The sequence below is a fragment of the Pelodiscus sinensis genome, chromosome 8, assembly GCF_052426305.1.
Source record: "Pelodiscus sinensis isolate ZL-2025 chromosome 8, ASM5242630v1, whole genome shotgun sequence".
Classification (NCBI taxonomy): domain Eukaryota; kingdom Metazoa; phylum Chordata; order Testudines; family Trionychidae; genus Pelodiscus; species Pelodiscus sinensis.
Genome location: NC_143059.1, coordinates 49005296 through 49017488, shown reverse-complemented (window position 1 = coordinate 49017488; position 12193 = coordinate 49005296). Strand labels below are relative to the sequence as shown.

Genomic DNA, 12193 nt, shown 5'->3' with positions numbered 1-12193 from the left:
ATTAAAATTCAATCATATCTTTGTTTTAGATTCATAATACGTAGATTTAATTTTTTAAATCAAAACTTGTTATACTGTTTTTGACTGTTTTGAAACTCATTGCTGAAGTAACAGGACAAGCTAGGGATGTTTTTAACTCTCTAGGCCAATAACAAGAAGTAGGGCAATAGCAGTGGACAGACACAAATATTTGACTACTAGGAGCAAGGAGCAAAAAAAGGGGAAGGAGGAAGCTAAATACTGTGCTATCTGATCTTGGATGTTGTGGTTTTAGTTGGTAATGGGAGAAGAAGAATAAGGGGGAATGAACAAATTTAACCCAGCAAGAATTGTCAATTACTTAATCTAACCACATGGACGTAGAAATCAGAATATTCTTATGCTGTAATGAAGAAAACTCCTAGAATTTCTTCTCTTGGTGTTGGAAAAAGGGAATACCAGCTTCCACCACTAAAGAGTTAATTCAGAACATTATTATTTAAATACCTATTCATGTTAAAAGGAGGATGATGCAGTATTTTTCATTTTTCAATAGATCTCTAAATAGCCATGAAAATCAATTTCCTTTCAGCACCCAATTCAAATCAGCCATCTCCTAGTTTAGGGTAAACTCATTCTAGATTAGACTTGTATGATTTTGCAGAGAAGTATTGCTTGATGCTGAAGAGCCTTTCTGCAAGGCTGTGGATCAGTATGTGAATACATTTGCCATTATACACTGGACATATTGCATTGGCTTCATAATTGTCAGAAAGCAAGAAGCCAAGAGAAAAGCCCTTCAGGGTATTCCACATATTTATGTAATCATTTAAATGTTCAAAATTTTGACTGTTGAGTAATCACTATGAAATCCACTTACGCAAACTGTAGGATGGTTCCAAACTAGAGTTCTGAGTTCTGCAGCAGGAGCCAGAATTCAGAGAATTTATTCCTCTGATTCACTTTTGTTATACAGTGTACTTTTTATTGTTTTCTAGCATTATAATTATACAGATACATGTTCGCTTTTTCATTAAATATTAGTGTAGAATTTTGACAAAGGTGTGTTTTTTTTATTTGTATAGCTGAGAAAGAGAATAACATCTTATATCACATCTGTTGTGTGGACTGTCATGATAATTTTTTTGATGGATTAATGAGATTAGGAAAATAACAAAAGCCATGGATCACTTGCAGTAGAGCATGTTAGGAAATTTTGATATAATTGAAAATAGAAATGTAAAACATCTTTACGTAAATCTAATTGTTCTGCCGTCCCCATAGAATTCCTTCTGTTGTCTAGCACACATTAGGTGCTGCAAAAATAATAAATAATTCCTTTGTAATGTCCAATTTTAAATGACTCAGTTAATGGAAATGGTGAAATCCCCTTTTGATAGTCTGGTAAATGTGACTTTTAGGATAATTTTAATTTCCTTACCTCTTTGTTACGTTATCGTGTTTGATTTTCATTGTATTTGTTGTATGCCTCAACTGTTTCTTGAGAGCTATGTCTTCTTCCCTCTCCTTAACAGTTTTTCTAACTATCTCCATTTTCATAGACTTTCCTTCACAAGATTCTCCTACTCCTTGCTTGTTTTCTCAGTGTTGGTGTGATGTAAGGTGTCTTAAGATTTTCAACATGTCTTGGTATTAAACTGCCTCAAACTGAATACTGCGGGGCAGATTTTCTCTGAATCGTGACTCTGCTTAGCACATATGAGAGGGGAAGGTAGCAGGGAGCTAGTTCTGGCTCCCTAATTCTTGGTGCCAATCCCAGACCCAGGGGTGTTGGAAGGCATCGCTAACTTCTGTCATTGGCTTAAGGTCCTTACTGAATCTTATGTTAATGGAGTACAGGTATAGCAGAGCAGAGCTTCATTCCATTATACTCCTTATGTTGTTGGGGAAAATGTGACAGGCACAGGTCCCAGTGTTGCCCAATCTTATGATAAAAAGTTGGGACTTGAAGGAAAAGCATTGTCTGAGCACTGAGATTACATGAGACTCTCGGCTTTCATTAAAAAAAAAAAAAGCCCGTTATAGTTGTAGCTCTCATAGTTGCACAGCAAATTTTGGACATCTGAACATCAGAGGTTCAAAGGCCAGAAGTCAAGTAAAAAGAACCTCAGTGTTTTTAATCAGAATTTTCAAGACAGCCTTATGATTTTCAGGGAGCTGACTAATGAAGTGTGTATGGTGTTTAGGTGTATCCTTATCTTTATGTGTTTAAACCAAAATAGTGTACATGTGTCTGTGTGAGTTTGTTAATAGAAGCATATTCATATATATGTTTATGCTTGCCATTACATTTCAGTATCTGTCGTTATTTTAGTCTTACTTTGCTTCACTTTTTTTTCCAGGTAGCTACATCACACTTTCCTCTCATTGCTGTTTTAAGTACTTTGAACAAAGGCACAAAAAAGCCCAGGGCTCATCACTCTGATCAGTTTTGTCTTATTTCCTCATGTTTTTCCTGTCTGTTATACCTACCTGTTTTTTGGTGTCAATCTTATCTCATTCTTGTCATACTTAGGTTGCAAGGTGTTTGAGGCAAAGATCGTCTAAAGTTGTTCTGTGTAGGTACAATGCCTACTACAAGTAGGGGCCTATACCTTGGCCAGAATAATTATTAATAATAATCCATGGCACTATAATACTTATGTCTAATGAGTTAAATACTAAAATATAAATAGTAAACTTTAAATATATATTGATTCAAATATTTTTGTGACTAAACAAATGACATAGAGGAAATGTATAACGTTACTGTTGGCCCTGAAGAAAACTGAGAAATGTTTGCCACCTATTTGGAAGTACATTCTATTGGTAGCCGTATAAAGTTGACTGTTAATGATAAGAATAAAAAATATGTTTCCTTTACTAAACAGTGATTGATTTTCCAGCACAGCCATTCCATATGTGCTTCTGCAGTTATTATTCACATAATATTGCTACTGTAAACCAGTGAATATACTTTATTGTCATAATAATCTCTTTGAAATCAATATAAAAAAAACTTTTTCTTTAGGTGTTCACTAACAAATCAACTATAAAATTGCTATTTCATGTGATTTTTTTTTTTTTGGTAAAGGTCAGTGCTTAGTTGCTTAACTTTTTTTATTATTTTAATGCAAATGTTATTTAATGTTGGCTTTTCAAAACAGACTGAATGCCACATTACTCAGGTGTACTGTGAATTATAAAAATAGAGCATATAATTTGAGTAAATTTAAGTAGTATGTATTCTTGATTTTTTTGGTTTACATTAGGCTTTTTCTCCCTAAAAGAAATTATTTTTGCAAAACTGCACAAAATATGCTTAAAGTTACAAATTGTTGAGATGCAGGCTCCTTAGGGAAAATATTCACACAATTTACAAATTTATTATTCCCTTGTGAACAGGTTTCTTTAAAAGATGGAAAATCTCAGTGTAAGAAGATGCATGTAATACTGAACAGCCCTGTGGGAAGAATTGAAATATCTGGATGTGGAAAAGGTGTACATGAAATACAACTTCAGGAAAATGCTCTGCTACAGAACAGGTAAATTTGTGTCCTATTGATTTTGTGCATAAGTACAGTACATTGTACAGAATACAGAATTCTCAGATTGAAACCAGCACTAAAAAGTAACTGCGTAATTGTTTATATTTAGCTGTATAATTGGAAATACAATCATTTCCATTTTACAATCAAAATCAGCATTGAGTTATCTCAAAGGATTGGCAGATCTAAGATACTGATTTACTGTCCCATCCATTTCTGTCTCTTAATGTTTCTTCTACCTCTAATTCTATCTCAAGAAAATGCTAAAATTTTGAGCCCTCATTTAAATTCAATTTCTTCTTTGGAGAAATAGTAAAACTTAAAAATTGAAGGGACTTGTCTCTTAGAAGTAAAATATATATTAAAAATATTGGAGATAGAGACAGACAGAGAAAGGGACCTCTTTATAAAAATACTGGCCTGTATCCAGGAGATGATGATGTGTAGACTCAGCTCTTCTGTAGACTGTTGTTAGTATTTTTGCAATCCTAATACTAAAACTGTATTACACTCTTATTTGGGAGTAAAACCAAGTCTCTAATATGATGTGCCTAAAGGCTTGTCTATACTTACCAGAAGATCGATGCTCCAGTGATCTATCTGGTTAGGACCTGCTAAATTGAATGCTGAGGGTGCCCCATCTATAGTGGTCACAAGGAGTAAGGGAAGTAGATGGGAGAAACTCTCACATCAACCTCCTGTTGTGGGGCAACCCCAGAAAATCGATGTAAGGTACATCAACCCAAGCTACACAATTGTCAGAGCTGGCATTGCGTATCTTAAATGGATTTTCTTTAACAGTCCTTTACTGGTCTCAGTCTTATCCCATTAGTAGTGGTATGTCGCAAAAAAAAAAAAAAAAGGTGCAAAATATGCTTGGCAGTGCTGCTTCTACCATAATCACAGATTAGACTACTGTCCCATCTTTTTTCTCAGAGCTAGAAAAAGGTCTCAGGAAGCCAGAACCCAGCATTTTATTGTGTAACTCAATGGTATAGTTTATGTTGGGTCCCTTTTAAAGTGCTGATACATATAAAAGATGTACTACATATACATGCTGATACATATAAAAGATGCCTAGTACTACTACCAGTTACTCTTTTAGCTCAAATGGTAGAATTTGTATGTGACTCCAAGTCCTAAGTTCAAACTTGATTGACCATTCTTATGACCATTAGGGTCCAGAGTGCATTTCCTATGGCTGTTGGAGTCATTTCCTGGATTAATACAGCATGGGTCTAAAGAAGATGTGTAGGTACTCTTTGTCTTGCAGGAATCATTACAGGCAGTCCCTGGGTTACGTACAAGATAGGGACTATAGGTTTGTTCTTAAGTTGAATTTGTATGTAAGTCGGAACTGGCTCCAGATTCAGCTGCTGCTGAAACTGATCAGCGGCTGACTACAGGAAGCCCTAGGCACAGTTGCTCTGCCCCCGGCTTCCTGGAATCAGCCGCTGATCAGTTTCAACAGCGGCTGAATCTGGACTCCTGGGACAGAACAGCTGGGGCATTGCCGGGTAGGTCCCAGCAGGACCAACCCGGCAGCACCCCAGCTGCTCTACCCCAGGCGTCCTGCAACAAAAGCCTGGTCTGCTGGGGGGGGGGCGCACTAGCTGTGCCCCCTCCCCCTGCAGCAGACCAGGGAGACCCGAGCAAAGCCGCACAGGCGGCGGGACCCCGCTGCCCGTGCGGCTTTGCTCCTTTGCCCAGGAGCAAAGCCGCACAGGCGGCAGGGTCCCCCGCCTGTGCGGCTTTGCTCGGGTCTCCCTGCTGTGCTGGGGAGTCCCCCCCAGCACACCAGGGAGACCTGGAGCAGCTTTTCTCACTCCGGAGGACGCGGTGGCAGGACCGCTGCGCTCTGGGCGGTCCCGCCGCCCCCGAGCTCCGGGGCGAGAAAAGCCCCGTTCGTAAGTGCGGATCCGACATAAGTCGGATCCGCGTAACACGGGGACTTCCTGTATTGCCAAGTAGTTCAGTCAATTAATAAAGTTGCAGCCTTTGCTTTCATCCACATGTGTGTGGTATCTGTTTTCCTGAAAGGTCTGTATCTGGTTCACTTTTTTCCTCTTCTTAACTTCATTGTTTTATTTTTCTCTGTATATCATTCTGTTTTGAAATGCTCCTTTGATTTGTGTATTTCCCCCCATTTTTATTTTTTTGCAATTGTATTGACCTTATGCATTTTTATATTTGTTTAATATTACTTTATAAATCATGTGTATGCACAATAGCTATATTAGTTTGAAACTGAGAACTAGAATATATTTGTGTTTGTCTTTAATCCAAATACTCCAGCACCCGTCTAACATGTTTATCAAAAGCTTCAGGGGATAGCTGAGTTAGTCTGTACAGGATAAACTTAAAAAACAACAAATAGTCTGGTAGTGCTACCAGACTATTTTATGTTTATCCAAGTCAGTTCCAGCTCGGCACAAATTCCATTTTATCTCACCTGGGATTATAAGAATCCAGGTTTGTTTTGGTGCATCTTTTAAAACTGAATTTATATAAAAGACAAAGCAGACTGTAGACAATGAATTAGGCTATAATCTGCAACTTGAAAATAAGGCCCCATGACTAAAATCCCAAAATGTAGAGTGTCTGTGGCTTTTTTTTTTAATGTTTCTACTTCACACCGTAACTAACTTCTGAGAGTAGTTGGTCCTTCTCTGTTACACTTTTAATGTATTTCACATTGTACAGTCAGTACATGGTTGTACTAATTGGGAAAGAATGATCTTGTGACTGAAGAGACAGGGTTAGCAGTCCAAAGATTTGGGTTCTCCTTCCAGCTTTCTGATTTACTTTGCGATGTGGGACATATCACTTCATCTCCATGGTATAGATATCTCATATTTAAAATAGGAATTAAGAAAGCTTTCCTATTCCATACATGTTGTGTGGCTTCAGTAATTAGTACTTTTATAAAGTACTTTTATAAAGCTCTTTAAAGTTTTGTTTTGAAAGAGAAATATACATTGTTAGCATTTAGCTCACATGCTAGTAGCTCTGGGGGACAAGGAATGGCAAGCAAAATTTCTTTCTTATCGTTACTTCCTGTAAAAAACCTCTTATTTTAAAAAAAATGAAGAGGCAGGGGAGGACTTGGACTCAGATATATTTTTCTGACTGTAAAGATCTAAAAATTTTAAAGCTGTCCTTAAATGCTTTTGCTGAAATGTAACATTTAATCTCCTCCACTCATTGATAGTGAATAGTTGTTAAAATCTCTGGTCTCATTATTTTTGACAGAACAAAATAAAAGCAAAACAACAGTGCCCAGTGTTTCTCTTAACTGGCTAATAAACACAATGGCAAGAGCATTAGATGAAAAAAATACATAAGAAACATAAAAATTGATTTTAATGGACCCCTGTCAGAGAGAACCATAATGAACACAAGTGTGGTAATAAATATTGGTATTCTACTCCACAGTTGTTGAGATTTTTCATGTAGAGTTGCATGTTACAATCAATATAGATTTTAGCTTTTTTTACAATAAAAATAAGTAAACCCTTGAAATATATATTAATACTTAGGACTTGGAGTCTGTTAAACAAATCTGGTAGTTTAGAAAATCTGTTAAGGATGCCTACTCAGTGCCACAATTTGTATGTGGGTCTTTTGCTGTGTTTTACAACTTTTAAAATGCTGTGAAATTAATCGTCTAAGATTACAATTTACTCTGTGATGTCTCATAGTAAAATTTAAGGAGAAAAGCGTAAAAGGCAGATTAAAAGAGGAAACTACCAGGCCCTTTCTGAGGTCCAGAGAGGCCTAGGCCTATTCCAGCTTTTGAGGTCCCTAGCCATAATAAAAATGATGAAACAGGAAAACAAAATAAGGCTCCAAAAAAAAAGAAGCAAGACACAATCTGAATATTTGTTATTTAACAAATGCGTTTCTAGCCTTTTTCTGTGCAAAATGCGCTAATTGTTGCCGAAATTTATTTTGTGCAACGTCACAGTTGATATTAAGCGCAAGCCCATTCAAACATTCTTGTCCCATAGTTGAACAGTAATAATTCTTTTCCTAGTTTAACACATTGAAGGTATGTTCACCTGAAGCCACTGATGCAGGCAAACTGACAAAAATATGCAATGCATTTGTGATATTAGGAAACACCCTAGAGCAGTGTTTCTTAAAGATCGAGAAACACTAAACATTTTTTTTATGAGGAACACCAAGGATTTTTGGTTGGGGGGGGGGGGGGCGGTTACCTGCCCCTTTAAAGGTGGCCATTTTGAATTCTGTTGTTTTCTACAGCACACCTCCGACTGTCTCGCAGCACACTGGTGTGCCACGGAACACAGTTTAAGAAACACTTTCCTAGAGAGTGCAAGTTTGAGTACTCCTTGAAGAAATTCCTTTGGCTTGCAATCCAGTTTAAAATTAATGGAATGTATTCATTTGATGAAGATGACCTTATGATTGAGATTGTTTGGGATTTCTTTGCTGTACTATTGCTGAAATTAGTCAAAATCTTTACCCATTAGCAAATCAGCTTATGTCTTCTACCAGATCTATTAGGTGATTAAACTGAATTTAACATTACTGTTGGGGGCCAGATCCCTGCAATGGTTGGAGGAAGGAGGAGGGTTCCCTCAAAGGCAGGATCAAGTAGGGTTGCCAGATGGTTTCAACAAAAATACCAGACACACTTAACATTACATCACATCTCATTTATATTCATCACCGGACATTTATATTTTTTCAATTGTTTCCTGAACAGAAAGCTCAAATACTGGACTGTCCGGTTCAAAACCAGACACCTGGCAACTCTAGGATTGAGGTCCTTTTTTCAAATGAGGCGTGTGGTCCCCAGCCTACAATTCCCTACTTTTACAATAAAGACAGGCCTATGGGTCTGGTCCCAAAGTTCAGTTCCCGCCTTTTAGGGTAAATTCAGCCCAAGAGGCCTAGCCAAAATTACTGTCCACTCATTCAGGGGGAATACGGCCCTGCAGACCTAGTCCAAAAAGTAGTATGGTCTCACTCTGGAAGGCTCTCTGGCCTGGAGGCCTACACCCGTGGTGAGTCTCCCCCCGACTGTCAGGGAGACAATTGTTACAGAGCAGGGAGGTAGGGGGACCCGGGCCCTCCCGTTCCACCGGGTCCCAACCCAGGGCCCTGTTCGCAGTGGACGTCCCACCGAAACGTGCTGAGCTCCTGGATGGACAAGCCTCTTTTTTGGGTCACTTCCTACCATTCCTGGTGTCGCCCCCTTCTCAGGGCGTTGCTCAATGAATCCAACTCATGAAGAAGACCTCCCTGGTCGGGGCTTTTGCTGGGGTTGCGGCGGCTGCTTGAGCTGCGGCTCTTGGGGTGCTGTTTCTGCAGGAGGTGCTGTTTCTGCAGCGGCTGCAGCTGGGGCAGCTGCTGTGGCAGCAGGGACTGCTCAGGAGCTCTGGCCTGAGCTCCTTCCCTGCTGGCGGTCTGCCCAGACTGAGCTGCACCACTGGATTTTATACAGCTTCAGCAGTTGGAGCATGCTCAGTCTGGGAAAAAGGGCGGGACTTCCACAGAGTCTTTGCCTCCTTCCTCCCTTTCAGTGCGGGGCACATCTGCCCCATCAGAATCCCTAACTCAAACAGTTTTGACTTTTTTATTCTTTAAACATGAAGTTACAGACAGATTCTGGAATAGTTCTGATGTATAACTGGTGGCCGTGCAATAAGAATTGTATTCACAATCTCTCAGGATGAACAATTTGATATGTCTACAGAAATTGGGTTTAGAAAAAGTTTTTAGTGATTGAAAACCATACGCTGTATGTGTGTAATACACTATTTTCAGCTAAAGTTTTAGCAGTACTGAGAAATTAAGAGTTTTATGTATATAGAACATATAAATGTTTGTGGAATGCTATATATTGATAATAAACGCAAGTAGTGTATTACTTAAGTTAGGTGAAATACGTCTATTTCAAAGTTGTAAAATGGAACAAAGTACATGTAAGATAAAGCCTAGGTTTTCATTTAATAATATGGTGTCTTTCTACTGTACCTGTATAGTTTACACTTTATTTAGTTTAAAATAATTTTCCTCCTGGGAACAAAAAGTACACATAAAATATGTAAGTCTTTGTAATGGTATCAGTTCATTTAGTTGTCTTACTCCCATTTAATACATACAAATTTTTGTTTTAGACTACTGACTGTCATTTTTGTGTGAGTCAAGGGGAAGGAGGGAAAGCGTAGGTGAAATATTTAAGTGTACAATATTGTTCACTTTTGTCTTTAGGACAAACTTGTTGCCAAATTGTTTTTATAAATCTGCCTTTAACCACCCAGTGAAACTGTGAAATTTCTATTCTTTTTTGTTTTGTTTTGTTTGCATTCTAAATCTGTGATGATTGTCATTTTCATATTTTTCACCTTCCTGTTCCTCAGCTGGAAAGGTAAATTTTCATTGTAGTTAATAGAGAATTGTACTTGTGACATCCTTTAATAATACATAAAAAGATGATAGGACAGGTTTTTAGTTTAGTTAGTATGGCAAAGAAAGAAGCCAGTTTTCTTTCTTAACGGAATTCCCTTTTCTCTTCATGAAAAATTTTAATGGGTCACATAGCTACTACAGGTAGACCATTTAACAAGCAGTCCTGGTTATGTAGCCTGCAAATTTGTTAATGCAGTGTACTAAGGTTGTTGCAGCTGTTGGATTTTAGGAAACTTAAGGGAAAGCAAAATAATATGTGTTGAAGTAAACTTATGGTGTGAAAAAGCTGCCAGCATGTGATTGGAAAATACAGTCTTACATGCTGAGCCATCTGAGTCATTAATAATGTGGCATTCATTACTACTCATTTATGATTGTGTATATAAAGTGGAAAGTAAAAAACCTACAATCTGATTGGTTTAGTAGAGTTCCAGACCATGCTAGCATTTTAACACACACCACAGGACAAACTGCTATAACCATAAAAAGATGTTGTACCATTTTTATTAATTTTTGATATGTTTAAAAACGCTAATGCATGTTAACATGAAAAACCGATTAAAAAGGTTAATTCAAGGTGTCAAATCTTGTTTTTCTGCACTCAATGTAGTACTACTCATTTCAGTAAGATAGGTGGAATTTGGCCCAAGATTTTGATGAGTGCTACCACATTGATAATTCTCAGCTTCTTTATGCGGTATTTTACCACCATCCGTTTCAAGATGGCAAGTTTGGCTGTATTTGTGGTATGCAAATACATAGCTCATTGTGTTGTTACATACCTATCTTTTGCAAGCTTGTAATATTTTTTTCTAGGTTATCTTCTTCCTAGGATTTCTAGCGGAAAAGAACACTGAAAGGATTGTATCGTGAAGTCCTGTTGCCTCAACAACATAATATGGAGCAGGAGAGGAATTTCTCCCTTCTGTAAAAAGGCTCAGTATAGCAGTGAAACTATGACAGCATGGGTAGTGGCCACTCATATGTACCCTGGGTTTCAGGTGGGCGGGACTAGCCTATGCCTCAGTCTTAAATCAAAGTTAGCTCAGCTATGTTTACAAAAGCTGCAGTCATAAATCTCCATTTTAGTGTAGACATGCTTTCAGCAGTCTTGTGCCTTCACATCAGATTTGGATCCTGTGCACTGTTTTATCTGCCATAGCAGCCACTGGGACCTCTAGAAAGTCTGGGACTACGTCTTCTCAGGAGAATATCCATGACCTGGAAAGGAGATACTGTGTGTTCTTGGTCTGTGGCTCTGGGTGAGGGAACAGTGTGTGCTGTCAGAGTTTATAGAAACCCTGAGCACTCAGGGTAAAGGGAATATACAAATTGAATGCATGTCCCTGAGAACCAAAGCCAGGGCAATGGTAGGTTTAATTTTAATAAGGTCATTTATTCGCATCACAATACACCTGAGGAAGGATGTGCACATTTACTCCTGCACAATAGGAATTAAAAAGAAAAATTCTTGTTCTTGCTCATAATAGAAGAACAAGGGGACATTTAGTTAAATTGAAAGGTGGCAAATTCAAAACTTATAAAATGAAATACTCTTTTCGCATAACACGTAAGTAAACTGTGGAACTCATTATCACAGGATGTTGCTACAGCTAAGAGCTTAGCATGATTCAAAGAGGGGCTGGACTTTTTAGATGAATAACAAGAATATTCAGATAGGATGTGTCTAGACTACAGGGTTTTGTCGACAAAAGTGGACATTTATCGACAAAACTATACCTTTGTCTACACTACTGCCGAGTTCTGTCGACGGCAGTAAAACTCATTCTACGAGGAATAATGCCTTTTGTCGGCAGAGTTCTGTCGACAGAAGGCGTTATTGCATCTGCACTGTCCTTTGTGTCTCACTCTCATGTTGACAAAGCGGCTTGCTTTGTTGACAGAACTGGATGTAGTCTAGATGCTCTTTGTCGACAGAATCTTTGTTGACAGTATCTGTCGACAAAGCCTCTGTCGACAAAAGCCTGTAGTCTAGACTTCCCCATAGCTTAGTAAATACTTAAAAATAGAATGGATATAAAATCTCATTCTTTGTGGACTAATCAAATATCTATCTACTGGGTGCTAAGAATATAATCTTCTGGGAGGCAGATGATCCTATATCTGCCTGCTCTGAGGCTTCTTGCTACTTATTCTATAGTCCCTTGTTTGCCATTGTTGCTGTTAGAGACAGGGTACTGTATTGGATAGACCATGGGAATGAT

The 12193-nt window shown here is 38.2% G+C and overlaps 1 protein-coding gene across 8 annotated transcripts in view; it reads left to right on the top strand.

Moving 5' to 3' along the window:
• Positions 1–12193, top strand: part of MGMT (O-6-methylguanine-DNA methyltransferase) — a 320994-nt gene that overhangs the window by 64613 nt on the left and 244188 nt on the right. For all 8 annotated transcript variants that reach the window (XM_075935258.1, XM_075935252.1, XM_075935251.1 and 5 more), the window contains one exon: positions 3385–3524. In XM_075935258.1, coding sequence (XP_075791373.1) covers positions 3385–3524 — 140 coding nt within the window. The remainder of the gene's footprint in view (positions 1–3384; positions 3525–12193) is intronic.